The sequence below is a fragment of the Corvus brachyrhynchos genome, unplaced genomic scaffold (assembly GCF_000691975.1).
Source record: "Corvus brachyrhynchos isolate BGI_N302 unplaced genomic scaffold, ASM69197v1 scaffold106, whole genome shotgun sequence".
NCBI classification, from domain to species: Eukaryota; Metazoa; Chordata; class Aves; order Passeriformes; family Corvidae; genus Corvus; species Corvus brachyrhynchos.
The window spans coordinates 4,397,831-4,419,801 of record NW_008238834.1 but is presented as its reverse complement, the minus strand read 5'-3'; the positions used below and the strand labels follow the sequence as shown (position 1 = coordinate 4,419,801).

The following is a 21,971-nucleotide window of genomic DNA, read 5'->3' as shown; positions in this document are numbered from 1 at the left end:
AAGTGATAAGTGTGCTGAAAAATGCAGTACTGGCTGCTTAAAAACAAGTCAGTACTTCCCTGTCTGAACAGATGTTCTTGCTCAATAGGCACGTGATATTTTTCTTCCTGAAACCTGGTTTTCTATAGTATGTTCATAAGTATTTGTCTATGGCAATAACATAGTGTGCTGTTATACCTGCAGAGGTCTTTTGACCCCGTAGTGTTACACTGAAATTCACAGTAAAATGGTTTAAATCAATTCTTGTGGTGCTTCATGACACTTCATAGTAGCTAAAAAGTTGTTCCTATTGTTTTTGTCAATCACATTCTTCTCCTAGTTGATATTGGCTTTTATTTTCTTGTCTTTGGCATTTGTACAGTTTCTTCCCAACATCTATCTGATTAAAATATGGCAGCGCTTCATCATCACTGTCATTTGAATAACTTTTAACTCTTAGCCAAACTATTTAAAACACTCTTATATATCAAATAGCATAAAACAAGATTCTCAAAACTTAAATGCTGACTTTTGAGACAGTCAAAGAAGTAACGCCTTGATGGCACCAGGTACCGAGGAAAAAAAACTTAAACATATACTTTCTTTTTAAGAGTTTAAAGAGATTTGAGTTAGTTGCTGGATCAGGTGACAAAGTGCTTTCTGCTGTGAGCAATCACAACCTATACTCAGCAGCATCATAAAGTAGTTTGATTAATGAAAGTAGGTGGCTTCTGTACCAAAAATAGTAAATCCCACCTCGTATAGGCTGTATTAAATGCATTTGAATAGTCTGTGTCAGAGCAATGACTTTCTTGATTGCTTAAAATCTTCTGAACAACCTTGGGGTTGAATAGCATGCAAAACTGGTGTACCTACATTTCTGTATTTGCTGTGTGTACCAGTCCCCTAATGACTGGAGGAATATAACTGTCCAATATATGTATGCATGTGTGTGTATGTGTATATATATATATATATATAAAATATATATACACAGCTGTTTCATAGTGCAGAACTTCCCCATTGTGCATCAGCTTTGAAAAGTTCATTAATAATAACACATCAGGAATTGTGTTCTCTGGTTTAGTGTAACTTTTTAAAAGTCCCAGCTATAAAAGTAAGCAAACCATGCAGGCACAACTGATCTCAAATACAGCAACACTGAAAACTGATTATGACCCAGAAAATTAAACTTCACAAATTCTTACTGGGTTAAATGATACTTACACAGTTTTCACTGGATTCGAATGGATGTAACTGATAACAATGTACAGCTTGTTTGCACACCATGGCATAAAAGGAAATCACTTTAAAATCATCGAACTGATGCAGTTAATTGCAATAAATTATTTGAAAGAATCACTCTTATTTCCTTCATTTTCATTTAAATTTAAAAAAAGACATTAACAGTTATATTCACTTCTAAATGTGTCCACATCAGGGGTGGGTTTGCAGCAATTTAAACTAATTAATTTCTAAGCCAATTTAGATGCATCACTAATCAAATTCTGTGAGACCAGCTTGATGCCAATGTATGCAATAATACAGAATTCTGCTTACCCTACCTAGAGTTTATTAAGTATTCAGAAAACCACTGGGAGTAAAAACCAGTAGAAACTTGTTTTCTTGCTAACATCAGCAGCAAACAAAGAAGGTATATTTCCAGATTAAGGAAGAGGGAACAACTTTTATAGACATTTTTTCTTATACAGAAATTACACTTTGAAATGTCAATACCCCAGCCAAGTGTTGCCTTTTGAAAGTTAGCTGCAGTGAAGAGCTTAAAAGAAAATCCTTGCCGTAATGTTGAAAAGAGTGATGCAACACAAATACCTACCTGACTTAAACACTACATGATCAGATTACTCAGAGATAACTGGCTTGCTTTAGTCTCCTCTAGGTTCACAGGCTGGATTCAGGGATTCAGAAGGGGAGAAGCCTAATTATTCTCTAGTCCAACCTCCTCTGACAAGAACTATACAATTTCAACTTGCAATTTCTCAATCAAATTTGTGACAAGCTTCTCCTAAAATGACTGACTGCTAAACTTGCTTTATCATCAGTCTGCCACCATGGAAGGATGAGACATTGGCAGCAGAAGCTCAGGAAGGACAAAATGCAGGTCTTCTTAACAAACTGTGAAGGAGGGCACATCACACAGTACTTGCTTCAGTAAAGAACAGGAGATCTTTGCTTACATGTGGGCTTGGTTCTGACCACACATCTGCCTTGATGTATCTCCATCTTTGATAGGGTTCAAGCCTCCTGGCTCCTCAGATATTAACTCTTCCTTCTGTAACTGAAGGGAGAGCATACATACAAGAGTATATTAATATGTCCACACCAGTAGTTACTACTGTTACATGGTAATTTCAAGAAGTAACACCTGCGGTGACGTGCCCAAACACAGTGGGAAGTGTGGGCTCCGCTATGGCACACTCACTTCTGGCATGTTGAAAGAGCTACTGATACAGTCTGGAAATCAGGTTTTATATTCACAGTTTGGGTGAGGTTTTCAAGAATCCAGATCCAATTTAGAAATGTAAACAAGAGGCAGGTTTTCAAATTATTAGCACCAGGAACTTGCAATGTGCAATTGTAGACAAAGTCTTTACATTCATCATTCGTTAGGCAAAAAAATAAGTGATGAGTTTTCCAGAGCATGCTCAAATTTGAAATTTTTTAAATACATCTAACTACAGTGACTAGGTACTTGCAGAGAGTTCAACCCCCTGTGTTTCTGAAAATCTGGGGTTTGGTTCTTGCACTGTTTTTATTTAAAGATCTGTTTACATATATGTGTCTGTATCTGGTTAGCACAACTCCACATTAAAAAAAAAACCCCGCCCATTTTGTTTTATCAACGTTATTGCCAAGGGGAAAAGATGCAAATTATGGAATTCAAGAGTGCTGCAGTAACACATAACAAAGTGTTCTATCAAAGTGCCAGTGAAGTTGCTTCCTGGAAAATATATGGGAAAAGAGTCTGATTTCATTAAGCTGAATATTATTACATTTATTTACTGTTGCACATTCTTGATCTAAGAGGGATAAACTACCATATATCACAACATTTCTTTTGTTTTCCATAAATGCCTTTTACAAAATTAAAGTACTGATATTCAGAAAGCTTATTAATTTCTAACCATGGTGATTTTTATGACATATAAGTTCTGAAACATAAAATACTTTTAAGTACCCTATTTTTATCTAAAATTATAATGTTTCATGTTTTCCATTACTGCTCCAATATGGGGGGAAATAGAGTTTTGATAAAGTGCAAAAAGCATTTGAATGGTTTGCAAGACTTAGTTTAAGCAACAGATCAAGCATCGTTTCCCCAATTTTCTCAGAAAAAAATGCTGTACATGTGAAAAGAGATGGTAAATAATTCACAAGCTAACTAAAAAAAGACCATTCTGCTGTACTGCTTTTCTTTTTTCTTTTCCTTCAGCATGTTTCACTGCATGTAGAGGTTGATATTCTGTCAGAGACCTTCTACCATGACTGTACTAAAGCATGTAGGAGAGAATCTGTCCTGAACAGGCTCACATCCTTATCCTTGCAGATCTTAGGGGTGTTTTTCCAGATGCTTTGTTGGTAGTCAAAGTTTAGGGGAAGGCCAAAACAGTTTCTCTTATGACTTCTCTCAGCCTGACTGAACTTGAGCAGGTATATATGATACCTGTGTGCATATAGCTATAGATAGAGCCAAGTGCTAATTGCTTGACACCAGCAAAGTTCACAAGTTTTGGGAGTTAAGTATTATAAGCCATCAGTGATCCACTCTGGGTAATAACTTTCAGTTAATGTGAAATCTTTTTTCCAGAGATTCAGCTGTTTATAGACTCCTGACTTTTGGGCCACAGGAGTTGAATCACTTAAGTTCTGTGCTGTTAATGTACTGGTCATTTCTGTAGACAGAGAAGTTCAACAGCAGCTGTGTAGTGCAAGGAATGAAGTGAGTCTCCTAGGAAGCCTACATGTCCTGGATTTTGTCTGTGCATCCATAATTTGTGATAATATCCTAGTGATAAACTGCATTTAGCAGACACCTTTGGCTGTCTCACCTGTTCTCTGCACAATAATTCAGCTTCCCTGGGATAGCAATTAAGCTTCTGACTGGCATCAGCAGCTTCCAGCAGAAGAAATTAAAAGGAGAAAAAAAATCTGCTGGAGAAATATTCACCTGTCATCCACTGGGTATGCACATGCAGATTTTCCAACTCAATTCATCTGAGATGCAGGATGAGCCATATTTAGTCTCACCTTCAGGAGATCCTTCACTGTATCCAGCTGGGAAGCTGGAGGCACCCTACTTGCAAACAAAAATGTCCAGATTTATGAAAAGGTCACCAGCAATGGCTTTAAACCACCGAGTATGTGGGATATTAAATCTGTGGTGCTATTTCGTGCCGTAAAAATAGTTTAAATACTTTGTATAAATTTCTGCGGGATTTTAGTTTTATCTTTTGCCTGTTTCCTAAGCCAGTGAAGCTTAGGCTTTCTTCAAATAAGTTATCAGCTTGGCGGTGAGGGAGGTCTGGAAAAAGCATGGCCTTGGCAGAATTCCTGATGGTGTGGTATCTAGATTTCAGTAGTTCTCATTTGGGATAATGACATCCATAACTCACTGTGGTATTATTCCCTCGGGCAGTTTAAAACTTCTTATAAAAATCTTTGCTTCAGTTTTGTAATAGTAAATTTCTACATTCTCCGAAGCCATCTGCTTAGTTTTTTATTAAGATAATGCATACCCTGTTTTCATACCAATTTTTTGCATGTAAAAATAACAATACAGGATCTGAAACCCTACTTTCAAGCATTCCCCCCAAATCTCAAAAAGATAAGCAAATAACTGTATGATTTGAGTCTAACAAGCCAAATAAAGCACTGCACCTCTAAACTCAGGGGCTGCAGTACTGAAACTGAAGTCTGCTGATACCTGCCTAAATCCGTGTTTTGTGTGGCACTTGTGTGAGGTGCAAGGGCACCACTGCTAACACACCCATATAACAGACAGTAAATCAGAAGACTGAGGTCCATCTGTGCAGCATGGCAGAATTCCTGCTTTTTATCCTAATACTTGTGTACAAGTTAGAATCATAGACTCCTAGAATGGTTTGGGTTGAAAGCAATCTTAAAGATCATCTCATTCCAAGCCCCCTGCCATGGGCAGGGATACCACCCACTAGACCAGTTAACTCAGGGCCCCATCCAGCCTGTCCTTGAGCACTTCCAGGGATGGTGCATCCACAGCTTCTCTGGGCAACCTCCAGTGCCTCACCACCCTTTGAGTAAATTTCTTCTTAGCATCTAATTTAACCTTGCCCTCTTTCAGTTTAAAACCACTGCCCTTTGTCCCATTACTATCTGCCCATACAAAAAGTCCTTCTCCCTTCTTCTTATAAGGCCCCTTAAGATACTGGAAGGCCACAGTGAGACCTTCCTGGAGCCTTCTCCAGGCTAAACAACCCCAGCTCTCTGAGCCTGTCTTCACAGGAGAAGTGCTTCAACCAACTGATCATCTTCATGGCCCTCTCCAACAGGTCCACATCTTTCTTGTGCTGAGAAAGTTGTGTCCTTTGTTGGTCCTTTCAAACTGTGGAGTTCATGCTTCTTCTCAGAAGAAATGCTATTATGTTACTTAATTTTAAATTTGCACATTCATTTAATCTTCTTAACCAAGTTTATGTGGGACTGCCAAGTTAGAAAGATATTACTGATGTGTCTCATCACTTAAACTGTTCAAAGCACCACATGAATTTGATCCCTTCACAAATACTAATCTGCCTTGGGGTTCTCCTGAGCACCCATTCACTCAGTTAAAAATTTGTGTTTGCATGCTGATGTTTGTTCCCGAGGGCTCATCTCCCCTAGTGAGCATGTTTAAACAACTGAAGTACTCTTACAATGAAACATTCAAATTCAGGCCTTTATTATTATGCAATCTGGGATTATTTTTTTTTTATCATTAGACTTCCTTCTGAACTGGGTGGTTGACACTCCCTGTTCCAAATTCCTGTCTCATGAGCTAGTTGTTTGGAAATACTGGCTAGGAAGACAAAAACCATAGGGGTTTTGTTGGTTGTTTTTTTTTTTAATTAATCTGGAGAAAGTGGTTTTTTTCACTAGGTATTTGGGATTAAACTGTAACCTGAAGGCAGTCCACAGAAATAGGGTAAAGATCAAAAGGAAAAGGAGAGCATAAATTGGAGGACTGATTTACTGGAAACAGTGAGACTTATTCGAAGTGCTTTGGCTGTCTGAGGACTCTTGTGCATGACTTAACTAGTTTCTGGATTAAACCTTGCATATGCCCTAGGAGAGGAATGTGTACCTGCTTCAGCAGCATGTGCTCTCTGGAGAATACTGTGGAAACTAGTCTGTGTTATGTCAAACTGAGTGTTCTTAGGCACTTTCACTATTCAGAAAAAGATCTTTCTGATTAACCCCGTATCTAAACAATTTTAATGATTCACGAGACTACTTTGACTTGACTCTCCAGTCTGATCAGTTTCCGTACAGAACTTCACTCCTTGATCTATGTCCAAGAACATATTTATCAGGGAAATTACACAGCCCTTTAAATTCACTTCCTTATGTGAATTAAACTAGCTTTCATGTGCAAAACCCCTTGAAAGTTCCCTGTGTGTGAAGTGAGGATTTCTCCAAATTTTTCACGTGTCCTGTGATCCTGTAGTCGTCTCCCTCTGAGTCCTCCTGCCGGGCAGTCTGTGCTGCAGGAAAGCTGGAGAGATGAGTTTCCTCCTCTGCCCGCAGGGGCAAAACGCGGCATGGATGTGCTCTCCCTGCACCGACTGAAGGCTCAGGCTCTCCTGGCTGGACAAGAAGAGCGCCAGGGGGTTGACAATTTTTGGGGGGAGGACTCGTTTCCTTTTTCGAGCAGCTTAGCATTCAAAATACCGTGGCCACTTAAACAGCCGCAGATCCTTCAGGTTGCCCCGACACAAGCTGCCAGGTACTTGAGAGCACACGGAGAAGAACTGCTGCACCGAATGCCTTTCATTGTTGTGCCTCAGCGGCTCGGAGGGCTCGGCCAGCCCCGACATTGAGAGCAGCTGCCTCCGACAGCGGCGGCGGCCGCGGCTTTGTTTTGTTGTGTTTCTGCAGGGGAGCGGCAGGGGCTTACATCATTTCCAGTAATGAAGTGCCTGGGGTTCTTTTATGACTTGCACACTCTGCTTCTCTGGAGCTGTACAGTATGTGCTGCGTGACTCCAGGAAACCGAGGATTTGTTTTGACTTGCTAAAAGAACGTTTTGCTATTTCTCTTTACAATTTCACCGTATGACTTGTCAATTCTCTCCCCCTCTTAAGAATAACTTCAGATCTAATTAGCTGAGTGCAAACATCTTTCACTGCAGTGTGGATTATACTCCTCATTGAGTACATTTACCAACAGAATGAAAGACAACTTAATCAGGCAATTCTGTATTTGTATTGCTGTGTCCAGAGAGCATGGTAGCTGTCAACAGACAGTTGCTATTGGCTTTCTTTCTAGTGGGGGATGCCCAGTGATGTGGGGACCTGTCTTGTTAAGGCTTGCTCTTTGGTTCTGATGCTCTCCCTCCTACCAAAGACCCCTTTTCAAGTGTGTTTCATTATCATTTCCCTCTCTGCTATGTAAGAAAAATGATGCTTATGTGCCGTGCTGGGATGGACTGAAGGTGCTGGCATGTCCCCAGAAGTTCCACAGTGACCTTGCCTAGCATATTTTGAATGGTGCAATTTCTACTTTGCTGAATTCCAAAGTAGCGTTGCTCACGAACCTCTATTAGACAAGTTTGGCACCTTTTTTTCCCAAAGGGTTACCTGGATATATTCGTGTGTGTGTGCTTTGAATTCTTCTGTGCTGAATTTCAGTTTGCATTTCCACAACTCGGAGAACATTCTCCAGACCATGAACCACCTGGGGTGTTTCTGGGGTATCCTGACCCAAGCAGCAGCCTCCACAATTCTCCATGAGTCCTGGAGTCCATGATTGTGCTGCAGCAACAGCAGCTGCTTTACCTGTATGTGCCGTCACAACAAATGCTTTTTGACAGCATCAAAACCAATGAAGAACAGCACGACATTCATAATCCCCTTTGTAAAACTGTCACCCTGTTAGCTCCAGATATAGATCTTGTCATGAGCACTTTATAAAACACCTTTAACCCCTATTAACTATTCACTTCCCCAGAGTTAAAATTTGACAAGTCCATTTTTAGCCATCTCTTCTCTCAGAGATGCCGTGGTTTCTGTTTGATTCTTCAGAAGTGAATCATAGTTTCAAAACCCTCACTACCTGAAACACTCTTTTTTCCATTAGCATTCAGAAACGTGTTTAACATGGGTTCAGACACGTTACCAGAAACTTATACTAGAATCCTTTAAAAAAATCCCGTGTGATTTCATGCCCTGGAAACACCTTTTACAACGTAGCTATTACTACAGCTATGGGGAGATATGAGGCATATGGATGTGAGCTAGTCAAATTAATACCATAATGGCTTCTGGCTCAGCAAGCAGATACAGTGCAAACAGAGAGCAGAACAGCTGTAGTAGAGTTACCTTTTATGTGGGTGGCATAGACGTCTGCCAATTAAAATGATCTTATGAATCATTTCTTGCCATATGATTACTGTTAATAAGAACTTATGTTAACAAGTTTGTGTCTGAACTTTGCACAGGTTCATGCCTGCATTTATTTTGTTAAAAAATAGAGCATATCATGGTTGTTTTTTGTTTTTAATGGACTTTCTTTCCTCCCTTGAAAGCATTCCAGGACTTCAGTAATGCAGAGCTGCCAACTAACCCTTAAAGGAAGATGTTTTTATCTCCATTTAGTGCTTTGTGTATGTAATTCTGTGTATACAGAACAATAGTTTTAACCTGGGAACCTAAAGCTGAGCTTCTAACTCCATATAGCGGCACTTACAAAGGGAGCATGGCCTTCAAAATATGAACTTTTGTTAAAGTCTTTGTTATTGCAAACATTTATACTTACACTTTCCCACTGACTGACAGGTTTTAGCTATTGACTTCATTGACACTAACACCCTGTGTGTAAAATCAAGTGATTTTTTTTCCAGAACTAATGTTATATTTATGGTGAGAAATTATGCTCTATTTATGGTGAGAAATGGCAAAATGTTCTTTTAAATATGTCCTCAGCAACTTAGAAAGCATTTCAAAGTATGTTAGAAGTCTGTGCAACAAGTGAGACATTTTATAGAAAGAAATACACAAGTCCAAGCATGGTGAGTGTTAACAGACTTTGATAACAGATGGTTTGGGAATCTCTCTCTCATTAGAAAAATGTAGTGTGAAATTCTGCATATAGTAGGACAGGGTAGAGGGACAAAACAATTGCAATAAAACTGCTTGAAGTACAATTTAGCAAGGATAAGTGGCTGGAGACTTATCATCCTCATGAATCTTGTTTGGGAGCCATAAGCAGAACAAATGTTTTGGTGGAAGGACTTGTTCCCATGGGACTTAGAACAGTTAGTAGAAAATATACTGAGGAAAACAAACCTAAAAAGACTTAAGGAAAAACTTAGCAAATAGATATTTTCTCCCCCTATTTGCCCTACTGGCAATTCTGCCACTCAGGTAGGAGGAATAGAAGACACTGACAGGAAAGGAATTTCTATGGCTCTTAGATTGAAGCTCTTGGGGGCTCTTTGGCCAACAGCCTCCTCCTCTCCTCTGCTCTGTCCATGCTTACTGATGCTTTGATATCACATTTGCATCCATTCTCCCTGCAGCATCAATAAAACAAGAACTCTCCTATGTTTTTTTCCAGTGTCATCCTGCATTACCACCTACAAGAAGACACCACCTCCAGTCCCACCAAGAACTACCACCAAACCATTTATTTCCATCACAGCCCAGAGCAGCACGGAGTCTGCCCAAGATGCATACATGGATGGGCATGGACAGAGGGGAGATATCATCAGTCAGTCTGGACTTAGCAACTCCACGGAAAGCCTGGACAGTATGAAGGCACTGACAGCTGCTATTGAAGCTGCCAATGCGCAGATCCATGGCCCTGCAAGCCAACATGTAGGGAACAATACTGCCACTGTCACCACCACCACAACCATTGCCACTGTTGCAGTAGAAGATAGGAAGAAGGATCACTTCAAGAAAAACAGATGCTTATCTATTGGAATACAGGTACAGTACATGATATGGACTATATGCCTGCCATTGCTTTGGATTTCTACATCTGTTTTACTGCTCATTATACAATGTTTTGTGTATTTCTCTTCTTGTCCTGACAGGTACCTATGTAGAACTTGCATCAGCATAATCATTCTGCACGGTACTAATGATGTTTTCCTAATTTATCACAAATACATCAGATGCAAGGATTTGTTTGAGTCTCCGTGCTGCTCGTTATTCAGCTCTGTTAAATTACACACATGAGCACTAATCTATGAATCATACCACAGTGGGGGTCAGAAAGGCATGAATTAAATCATTGGAAGGGAATGTGTAAAACAATGATTTACATTACACTATCACCAAAAAAATATTTTCATCCAGCCGCACTGAATTAATTGTCGCTGCTTATTCATGCATTTCATAATGACTGGTAGCCACTTGAATGAGGCAGCATTGTTTCTATCTCAGCCTCAAGAGCAGAAGATAAGTTCCTTCTGATTTGCCCTTGTTAAAGAGAATTACATTTTGTTACCTCTAGTGGAATGAAACAAGAAAACTAACCCTGCCAAAGTTCATTTCGTTTTACAGAAGGACAAGAGTAAATAAATGAGACCCATATAATCTGCTGTCTTAATTAATCTTTCCCACCCACCTACCCCCCCCCCCCAAAAAAAATGCTGTGCAAAGGACTCCCAACTATCTGCTTGCAGGATTAGCTTTTGAAACAAAGTACTTGAACTTAAAATCAACTGAGAATCAACACAGGTTTTTGACAGGAGATGAATCCCAAACAAATAGAATAGCAATCCACAGCTTATCGGCCTTCACAAGAAGACACGATTTTTTTTTCTTGCAGAAGGTGGTCGTAAGCACAGCACTGTGTGCCTGGACAGGCTTATCTGATTAGTAAAGCCTAAGAATTTACCCTGAAATCTCTGTATCAGCCTGACGAGATAGATGAGAGGTTCTGTGCTGAAGTATGCCATCCCTTCTCAGCTGCTGGAGAAGCTGAGACTTTTCTCTCACTTCATCTTGGAATGGCAATAATAACTATTGCCTGTGGGTTCAGTTCACTGCCTTTGTTGTAGACTTCTACTGCTTCACAGCTGTTTGTTTTGGGTATGTTCTCAAAGAAGGGCTGATGTTCAGTATTAAATGCAGGAGCAAGATCCAGGTGGGACAGGGACAGAGGAAAGCTCCTCTGTTACTTATTCCCATTCCCAGCCAAGCCTAAGGTGTCATTTTATTATTGTAACCCCTTATTTCAGCAATCAAAGAAACTGACATCCCTTAGCAGACAAAGATAATGGGTGCAAGGCAATAATTTCCATGTTTGCAGAAGCCAAAATGAACAATGGTAATGTGAATCCTGGTTCTTGAGAGACCATCTCCCTGCTATCTCTTCTTAAGGTAGTGTTGCAAGTAACAAATGCTGCTTTAGAAAGGTATAGAGGCCTCAGTTTCCTGAGATCTGAGGAAAATAGAGCTCCAAATGCTCTTCAAGCCTTTGACAATCTCCCTCTTAAACTTTGAAGTTTGCAGATGACCAATATAAATCACATGAAATAATCATGAAAGCTGGGGATGGTACATGAGGGTCTGCCAAGGCGGGGTTTGTGCACAAACTAATGGAGATGCCTGAAGCTGGGATGCCATGAAGTGAAACCTTCAGCAGTGATACAGCCTTACAGGATTCCTGCCTGTGCATGGTGCCACCCTCACAGCTGTGCACATCAATGAGATTTTTAGAGTCAGACAGGCTTCACAGATAAAAGAAAACTACTTGACTAGTCTGCTGTCTGATCCATTTTGCAGCATCGTTGCACAAGCAGTCATGCTAGTACAGCTGAAGGGGTAGTGTGGGAGTAGAAATACCTTAAGATAGCTGTCGATGCCAGAAATTGCTTCTCTTACAAACAACTGCCCTAAAGGAGGTAGGTACACTGTCAGTCCTCTGACTGGCAGTATAGAGTCAGTCTCTCTCCACAGAATAAGGGGAGCTTAGTTCAGGCTTAGTCTGAACTCAGACTGAGTATACACCTTAATGATAGTTTGACCCATCTCTGTAGAGCAGGGCAAGCTGCATTAGCCACGGGCATATTCTTCGTTTTCTTTCTCCTCTGTCAAATAAACCTAGTGTGCACTTCTGATGAACCTAGTGTGCCTTCTACACCCCTCAGTCACTCTCAGGACACTGCAAGCCTTTGCTGTAGATCTGCTGAGCAAACAAGGAAAGTTAAGCAAAGAAAAGCCCTTCCATCAAAAGGTTGCTTCACTCTGTCAGTTATGGGATTTAAGGCGTGTTTATTTCCCCAGAACCCTCAGTATCAGGGAAGTACCTCACCACACAGAACAACTTCAGTAACTCCCATTCCTTATTGAGCGCTTTTCCTGCATAGGCTGGTCAAGTGGCTCTCAGCAAGAAGTTGCTGGTGGAATAGCCACCAACTACAGCTGGAGATTTTGCACACCCATGGGCAGTTTGAGTTTACGGGTCACTTCATGACACTGCTATTGCCCAAAAATTCTGTCTGCTGGAAAATGTTTTTCTTGTATGACTGTCCATGTTATATATAGCATTGGGAATTAAAAACTACACTGATTGGACCCACAATATTGTGATTTTGCTCAAAGACACACCTTAAATTTAAAGTTAAATTTTAACTTTATACCACTGGTACAAATCTCATGGAGATGTGGTATAATCACTCCTGGGGACCACCTGTGTGTGTGATGAAGCAGTAAAGAAAATGCATCTAAGACTCTTATCTGCTTTCTTTAAATCTTATCTCTGCAGTGCTCTGATTTGAGACACTAACATTTAAACAAAATAAACACATAATTCTGACATGAATTCACATATACATGCACATACAGATAGAAGGTAAAATCAAACAAATGGTGGAGCACAGTACCTGAAGTTACAGCTGCTGAGATGTGCTCTGACAAATGTGAGCATCCAGCCTCCATAAAATACTGGATAAAATCCAATCCAAAATGTTGCAGGCTGAATATTGTCTTTCCAGAAATGCTTTACAGATTAGCAAGAATAATGAATATTCACTAATAACATCAGAAATTGACACACCACAGACAAACTATCTGACTAGATGAAGGAACTCATGGTACAAGCTCTATGTGCAGACACTTAGTAGTTAAGGAGCACAGAAACTGCAAGTAGCTGGGTGATATCTCTGCTAAAATACATTCTAATTACCTGTCGTGTTTTGGGTTTTTTAAGGTTGATGGTGCTGAAGAATCTACCATACCAGGTGACAATAAAGTAACCAGTAAGTTCCAGTCCATTGGAGTGCAAGTAGAGGAGGAGAAGTGGTGAGTAAAAGTTAATCCTGTTTTTCTTAAGTAAATAATTATGCCGCAACTAATTTTTAAGAGCCCTAGTTCCTGCACACATGACCACATAAACCTGCTTCCTGGATGAACTGTTAGATCACCCAGCTGAAAAGCTGAGTCTTGCAAATGTTGTAGTTCTTATTTTTCAGAGAAGATTTTTCAGGACCAGTGAGAGAAATGGAAGAGAAGTGCCACATATTTTGAGGGCTAATATATTACAGGTAATCTCTTTTCCCCCAGAAAATCTACCTAAACAGTGTTGCAGCTGGAGTATTAGTCTCGGGATGGCTGAAGCAGCATAGAACTGATGAGGAAAAGTTTACCTTGTATTTCAGCAGAATAATTTCAGCCACATGTGACAGAGCACTGGCAGAGCCGAACTGAATGCTTTTACTCAGGTATCTCACCCAGACATCTCTTCATTACAATTGCTTCCTTGCAGAAAATTGTTGAGATTACAAAGCAAGCCTGTAAAACTCTGTTCTCCCTACAATCTGCAGTATACCCTGAATTAGAAAACAAATATACTTCAAGAAAAAAAAATTTAAAAGAAAAAATAAACTAGAGCAGCTGTCTTTACGGCTCATGGTTTTTTCTGATGACAAATTTGCAGTTACATTGCAGGGCAGCATAACTGTGCGTAGCACTTGGGAGGCACATAAAATTTTTGAGTGCTTGACCACAACTGCAAATCTTAACTTCCTTCCCAAAACTGGATTCAGTGGCTGAAGAAAAGCCAGACTCTCCCCTTGCCTCTGAGAGTGCCGGCCTGCCCAGTGTTGCTGTGACTCCAAGTACCCACCCAGGTCTTTATTCTCTTTTCTCAGGCCGCTTGGGCACAGTGTGACTTTTGGATGCCGGAGCCACTTTCTTGATAACTCTCAGTACCCTCCTGTGTCACAGGCAAAGCTTTGGTGCAGTAGGACTTGTTAGTGAGGGAGAAGTTATCCATGCAATCTCTCCAGAGAAAACCTGGGTGCAGCAAATCTGAGCTGACAAAATTCAGGCCCTCTCTCCTTCTCTGGCCTGCTGACTGCAAGAGCCAGTGGAGATGTCCATTTTCACACCAGTTTTTTCCTACTTGTGATAAAAATACTCAAAAATAGCATGTTATCTACACCATTTTCGATTCAACCAAATCTGCCTGTAAAGTAGCAGAGCATTTTCCTGTGGTTTTGAAAGGCTAAAGTGATTTCAGAAAAAAGAAATGTGATTTTGCAATGACCCTGCTAGGCTGTTACCAAGTGCCTCATTAACCTGCTAAAACATCTCTCGCTGGCAGACATTTCTTTATGTGTTAGACCTTAGCCCCATTTACCCACAACTCTTCCAGCAGTAGATAAATGAGCACATTAGAATAGATGCTGAAGGATCATTTCACTTCAGCCTGAGCACAAAGGAAATAACTACCCCAAAAGCCCAACCCTCCCCGCAAAGAAAGGAAGAAATGGCTGTTTGTAAATATCTTACTTCCAAAGTCCTCTTTCTACTGCAGTTTTTATTGCTCCAGAGAAAAAGGTAAGATTTGCCTGTGAGAGTCTGCCCTGAGCAAGCAATATTTCTGCATTACTTACTGACAGCTGTGTTTGGGGGTTTCCTTGCTGATAAAGTTGAGGTTGCTGCTGTTTGGAGCAGACGAGCAAGCAGCAATCTATCATGGACTTTCAGAAGTAAACTGGCTGATAAAGGACAGCCCCTAGTCCTTAGAAAATCAGTGCACTCAAGACACAAAGGGCTTATCATCACAGTTGGGCACTCACACTCTTTTTTTTTTTTTTCCCTAACACAGCAGAGCACAATGTATTGATTATCTGTTACAGGAATAGAATTGTAAATACAGTACATTCTTCACTGCCCCTGCACCATAACATCTGCAAAGCCTAAGAAAAGCCCTTTTTACCTGAATCTTTGAGAAGTTAATGTTTTTAAAAATATTCCAGACTTCAGAAATACTAAATAAATATAAAATGAGAAGAAGGACACAGCAGAAAGGATAAATACAGTAAATTGATCATGTTTCCTTGACAGTTGAAGCTATTAAGTACTCTGTTACAAAACAAGAAAGCTCTTTGCCTGATGCACCAAAAGCCTACCACAACTTTCAGTCCTCTTCTTGGCTTCCTGCTCTTTCCTTCCCCGTTCCCTCACCTCATGCGATTGTCATTCTCACTCTTGGGAGTCTTACCTCCTCATGTCCTTTTAAATATTCCTGCTTCTCTGTTTGCACCAAGTAAGCAAAACATTTTGCCTCCATTTCTTGATCTAAGTAATTCAAAAACAGAGCATCTTCAGAGGACAGCTCTCTCTCTTCAGTCTTCCATCTCAACTCAGACCTTTCATTGGCTCTTCACTCTCTGTGACGTGGGCCTCCTGCCAAGACAAATGCCTCAGTCTGCCTTCTCCTCTTGAACTGCTCAAAGGATAAATGTGCCTCCTGCTACCTGACCACATAACAACTGGATGCATTGCTGGTATTCATCTTATCCTCAGTTCTTCATGCTGCCTGCTCTCAATAATCTTTTTCATACCCATTCACTACCTGCAGCTCTGTGATTTCTAACATTTATAAAGTACCTCTGTCCAGTCATTCTCTTGGAGAGAAATTGATATGCATTTCTTTCAACCTCATGATCTTACTGCTGCTAGTCTTTTATCTCTCACCTGACCTTCCCCATGATGCTGACAAAACCCTAACCAAGATGTTCTTCCCCTTTTCCTTCCAGGGCAGTTTTGAAATGTGTACTTAATGAAACTGATCCATGCAATCTCAGGGCACTTCAATTTCTGTCCATTTCTGTTTGTCCTTTCCCTCTACCTGTAACTTCTTCTTGACCTCAAGGGACCACCCTCCTCACTTACAGAAGATAACTGAGTTGTTAGAAGTCAACCAGTTCTACTGAGGCAGAAAAAAAAGAAATAATATATTCTGCCAGAACAATTAGCATGCATTCTTTGTGAACAAGGGATTTTCAGTCCCACAGCTTTGTAATCAGTTTTAGCCTCTCTTGCAATTTATCTTGTCTGCCACAAGATCTCCTCCTATTACGCCGTCACCCCAAAAATTGCCACGCTCATTGTTCTAGGTGTACTATCAGCTGGTAATTGTACTTGATTTGCCATCACAAGAATTTTTGAATACTGAAACAATGGAGTAAGAACACTGCCATGGGAGACTGCAGTAGACAGATGGTCCTTCTCCGGTTTCTGGTTTCTGCGGCACCGAGAAAAGTGCCCCCATATCTTGACACACAAAAGTGTGTCTTACCACAAGATCTTGATACACAAAGTATGTCTTACCACAGCACACCTCTTGATACAGTATAAAGGGGAATAATTTGAAATAACCATGTGGTAACATAAAGCAAACAATCAAACAAAAATCCTGTGCTGTCTCTTCCAGGAAAAAAACCCTCACACCTTTGGATTTTGTTACTATATAAAGCCATATTTTTCTGTTTTATTCATGTGGGGTTTTGGGTTTGGTTACTTACTGTCCAACAAAAAATACTCAGGTTTTAGTGTCTTCCCTATCCAATAGGCCAATCCTACAGTCTAACTCAAACTTCTCAACTCTGCACTCTTTAAGACTTTCAAGTCTGTATTTTGGGTAAGCTAAGCAGGAAGCACATGATGTGATGCTTGGGGGATGTTCTGTGCAGGGCTAAGAGTTGGACTTGATGATCCTTGTGGGTCTCTTCCAACTCAGAATATTCTGTGATTCCATGAGCTACTTGCATGGCTTTTCTCAGCAGCATTTTCTGGCTATGTATGTTCTCCATGGTGGAAGCCACTCCAGTGAGAAATTCTGAAGGTCATAGATGCCCCACCCCTGGAAACATTCAAAGTCAGGCTGGACGTGGCTTGGAACAACCTGATGTAGTTGAAGACATGCCTGCTCATTTCAGGGAGGTTGGACTAGGTGACCTTTAAACGTCCCTTGCAACCCAGACCAGTTCCTCTGGCCAGTCCCAGCCTGGTGGAACTCATTCCCCACACCTCCTCCCACCCTGTGCATGTTTGGTGGAGGAACTGCTGCTCTGGTCAACAAAAGGCAAAGCAGGCCCTGGCTCTGGCAGGGCCAATCTCCTTCCATGGCTACAGCTGCCCATGATCCAAGGAAACCCTTACAGCCCTGGTGGCTCCCAGACAGCTGGTGGGCTGCTGCAGGCCTAGCCTTGGTAGAAGGGGCCATAAATTTCTGATCACACTCTGCTGGTTGGCAATAGATTCCCTGCCCCAGACCGAGCCCTGGAGGGAGGCCGAGTGCTCCAGCCAGCATGTCTGCTCTGCAATGCAAAGGCCAAGAGTTGGTAAAAAACAACAAAACAAATAAACCAACCAGCTTAAAACAGTGTGGCAAACAAAGATGAGCTGCTGTAAGGAATGGGGTTGGGGCAGGAATATTGTTTCTGCCATTAGAAGACATAGTACCATATCTGCTAACTCCTTCTGCAGTTTTTTTTGTTCTGCTGACAGCAGCTGCAACCTTAATAGAGAAGCCCACCATAAAGAAGGAGGACAGCCAGTGGGTAAAGAAAGGCTGAGTTTAACCTAAATGCCTGTGAGATTGACCATGCATCAGTTGCCTTGAAATCTAGATCTTTTCTGGGGTTTTGGGTTTGGAGGGTTTTTTTAGAAATGAATTAAGTTATCTAAGTTGAATTGTAAACATGTTTTGCAAGAGAAAGCAAAAGAAGACTTAGAAGCTGAGAGCTGAATGCTAACAAGTGACCGTGCTATTGTTCAAAACACATCGTTCTGTTGTTCTCCTTACTGGTTTATCCAGTCTGAGGTTTCATGGCTTTCTGCACCTTAGGCCAGATATCTGCAGCAATTCTCTGAAGCTGTAATTACACCTTGTGCCTGCAGGGCACAGCTGAGTACAAAAGGGCCAAGCCTGAAAGCAGAAGAAGAAGCAAACCTCTGTTTTGAACTTTTTTTTTTTAGGTAGAATGTGAATGCCTTGTAAATGTTTTATATGGTAGAAGTATCAAAAACTTTGGCATTAGCTTCAACAGCTCTCCTCTAGTATGGAGTTTTAACTGAGAGCAAAGCAAAAAACGCTCATGTGGGACACAAATGGTATTTTGTAAGAGTAAAACATCCTGGAAGTGAATGAGGAAGCTGTGTCAGAGACTAAAATTACCATCTATTATCATCTACTCATTTTGTATAGATGAGTTGGAGGCAGGCAGATAGTAAGTGCCTTCCTGTATTTCCATTTTATTCAAAATGCATTTCCTTGGAAATATTTTTTTAATTTTGAATTGATGCTATATTCTATTGCCAAGTTGTTTTTCTTTTGAAGACAGATAAGTTACATAATCCAGTGCCAAGAAACTGTCAAGCAAACCTGTATCATACTATTATATAGATTAAACAAAGGCAAAAAAAGTAGGTCATTCTATTTCATTTGTTAAGCAGAGTCTGGTTTTGGTGGCATTAGTTCATATTGCACCCAGTAAGAGTACACTCCTGAAAGACATGAAATGTAGAGCCTCCAGCAATACGTCCTCCTGTCAAGTAGATTTTGATGTTTTCACATTTGGGTTTTGGCGTACACTGAAAAGCCAGGGTGTGAACTGAAAATACAAGTGGTCATCTGAAACAGAAGACTGTCAGAGTCTAGGGCACTGAAGAAAGCAGAAGGTGGCTGTGACATGCAGGTAGGGACATGGAGAAGAGCAAGCCTGGACGAAGGCATTTGCTTTTCTCACCAGTGCTGTGGAAGGTGTGGAAAAGTACACTGTGTACTAATGCCTTGGCTTTCAGTGAACCCTGACTAAATAACTAAAAAGAAATCCTCAGACAGCATGCCTGTGTGGGCACACATGTTCTGTGTGTGTGTGTGTGTGTGTGTGTGCATGCATGCACTTCAGTGCAGATAAGGGATTTGTAAGGTGGTCAAATTAAAGCAATTTCTAAAAAACTAACATGGATTGGACAAATAGATTTCCACTGTAATGCCAGCCTAATGTTAGTGTCTTTCTAATCACTAATAGTAGTATAAGAGCTTTTCTCTGCCAGGGGCCCATAGCAGATACTTAGGAAAAGTGTAAAGGAGTGTGTGTAAAGGATAAAGGGTGTGAGCTAAGTACTACTTCTCCCAGTAGACATTCCCAATTTAGTATTCTGCTGTTCAGGGACTTCCTAAGCCGATATAACATCTGTGTAATGGCTCTTCCTGCAAATTTGATCAGGTTCTCTTTGAACCTATTTTTACCTTTGGTTTTTCCAAGATTCTGTGGCCATTTAATTACACATTGTGTGAAGAAGTACTTCCTTTCACTAGATGTAGATCTTTAGACTTCTAAGCTGCCTTCCTCCCCATCGTTATTGCACTCTGAGAAATGGTGAAACATCCCCTAGACAGGAGTTTATAGATCTCTCATAGTCCTCATAAGCCATCTGTTTTCTAAATGTTTTCTCCTATGGAAGTGATTCCACCTCCCCAGCTACTCTTGTCCTCCCTTTCTAACTTTTTCTGCTGTATCAATCTGTAACAAAATGCTTTCCTCTGCTTCCCAAAGGATAAATACTACCAAGCTGAAGAATTCTGCTCATTCTTTATTTTTCAGTTTGCTGGTGCATATCATGCACAACTAGTGTCACAACCATGACTTTTGTATCACTTAACAAAGCCTGTTTCAAAAAAACTGCAAGCAACAAGCACTATGTTAAAATGTTTGTGTACACAATCTATTATTAAAGTTTTCCTGGGATGGGTATGCCTGAGAAGTTAATTTGAGCTTCCCTCTGCAGAGGAAATTTTTTTTTTTTTAATTGAAGGGCTTTTCTCAACTCATGTTTTGCTTTGCTCTAGTCCTCTCAAAGCCCCAGATCAACAGCCATTAATTTCCTCTATCAGCAGGACCTATTACAATTCTCCTTGAAGTCTGCTGCAGTCCTCCTGAGCTATGTGGATGCACCAGGTATATAGGACATTAAATTCTCCCCCAGCATCCTTCCATCTGCTCCCTCACCAACTGCAGACTAAATATACTTGAAGAAATTATGCTGTTAGTTGTACTTGTCTAGCTGGCTATTGCTCTTCAGCGGAAGGTGGAATATAAACGAAAGGAAGTGAAATGGTGCCCAGCATCCCGCTTCACCATCTTTTCAGCATTTTCACTGCTGCTTGAGCTCAAGCTAAAAACAGAACTGACAAGGGCAAAACAGCCAAAATATCACAGGGAAATGGGTCCTAACACTAGTTTCAAGTGTAGATGTGAGATTGGGAACAAATTGGAGACTAACTACTAGCTGCATGAGTGCACAGACATCCTAGACTAGTAAGGAGATGGGAATCTGTCCCTATTCAGTTAAAAACTATGTTAATTCTGAACCTTAAATATTACTAATTTAAGAAACATCTATGTTAATTAATTTATGGTTCTACCTTCTTTTTCATCATGGGGCAAGACAGCTGTCTGCCTCACTTGTTTTCCACTTACGCCCTCCACAATTCACTGCTGATCAAATGGGTTCTAATTACCACCCCCTGCAACAGCATTAGTTGTCTTTCACTCCTTATACTTCTCTGTGCTCCTCCTCTGTCAGCCTTTTCACCTCAGGTGCCTTGGACTGCAGAATTTGAAGTCCTGTTTACATAAAGAAAACCTACCCCAACCCAAACCCCCAAACCTCCTCTCTCCCCTGCTCTTGCCTTCACCCTCAGAGTTGTTCTCGGCCGTAAGATGCCCCAACACAGGGGAACTCTGCAAGGTGAAAGGAAGCTACCTACAGGATAGCAGCCATCACAGTGAGGGTAAAACAGACAGAGGCAGAACACTAGCTTTGGTGAAAAAGAGAAGATCAGGTTGAAACTGAAGTTTAAATGTGAAAAACAAAATGTCTGGACACTGGTAATGGGCGCTAAAATTGTGAGAGATGGAAGATGTATAATTTTGAAGAGTAATTATGAAGAAGCAATAAAAATACTTTTCTGAATTAAAAATACTTTTTTTGTATAAATGGGATGTGCAATGTTACATATGTGGTAGACTCAGTGCTGTTACTATCTGATTGATTTCGCATGTATGATTTTTAAATGTGGCTTGTGAGTTTGGATGTGTAACTTCAAAGGGGTGTGAATTTTAAAAATCAAAAGATAAACCACTTCTGAAAATTGGACCCCTTTAACTTTACATTAATCAGTAGACTAAAATCCTGAGCTACTGGCTTTGTTAGCTGTTTCTTGGGCTGGCCTCTGGCTTTGTTAAACCACACAACAATTAGAGGTCCTTGTCTCAATAAACAGTGAGCTTGCATGGAAAAAGAGAGATGCTTGTTTGTTTGCTTGCAATGAGAAAAAAAGCTTATGCTGATCATTTCAAGAAAAAAAATACCTGAATGTAGCACTGAGAGCTGTGACTGCCAGTCTTAGGAAGAGTGGTAGAATCTTAGTAAGTCCTTCCATACCGTGTTACCTAGAAAAAATTTTCTAAATATTTTCTGTTT

General features: G+C 40.6%; 1 protein-coding gene across 2 annotated transcripts in view; it reads left to right on the top strand.

Annotated features, from left to right (window-relative positions):
- Positions 1–21,971, top strand: part of DLGAP1 (DLG associated protein 1) — a 136,565-nt gene that overhangs the window by 95,971 nt on the left and 18,623 nt on the right. For both annotated transcript variants that reach the window (XM_017738276.1, XM_017738277.1), the window contains 2 exons: positions 9,793–10,166; positions 13,399–13,490. In XM_017738276.1, the coding sequence (XP_017593765.1) occupies positions 9,793–10,166; positions 13,399–13,490 (466 nt within the window). The remainder of the gene's footprint in view (positions 1–9,792; positions 10,167–13,398; positions 13,491–21,971) is intronic.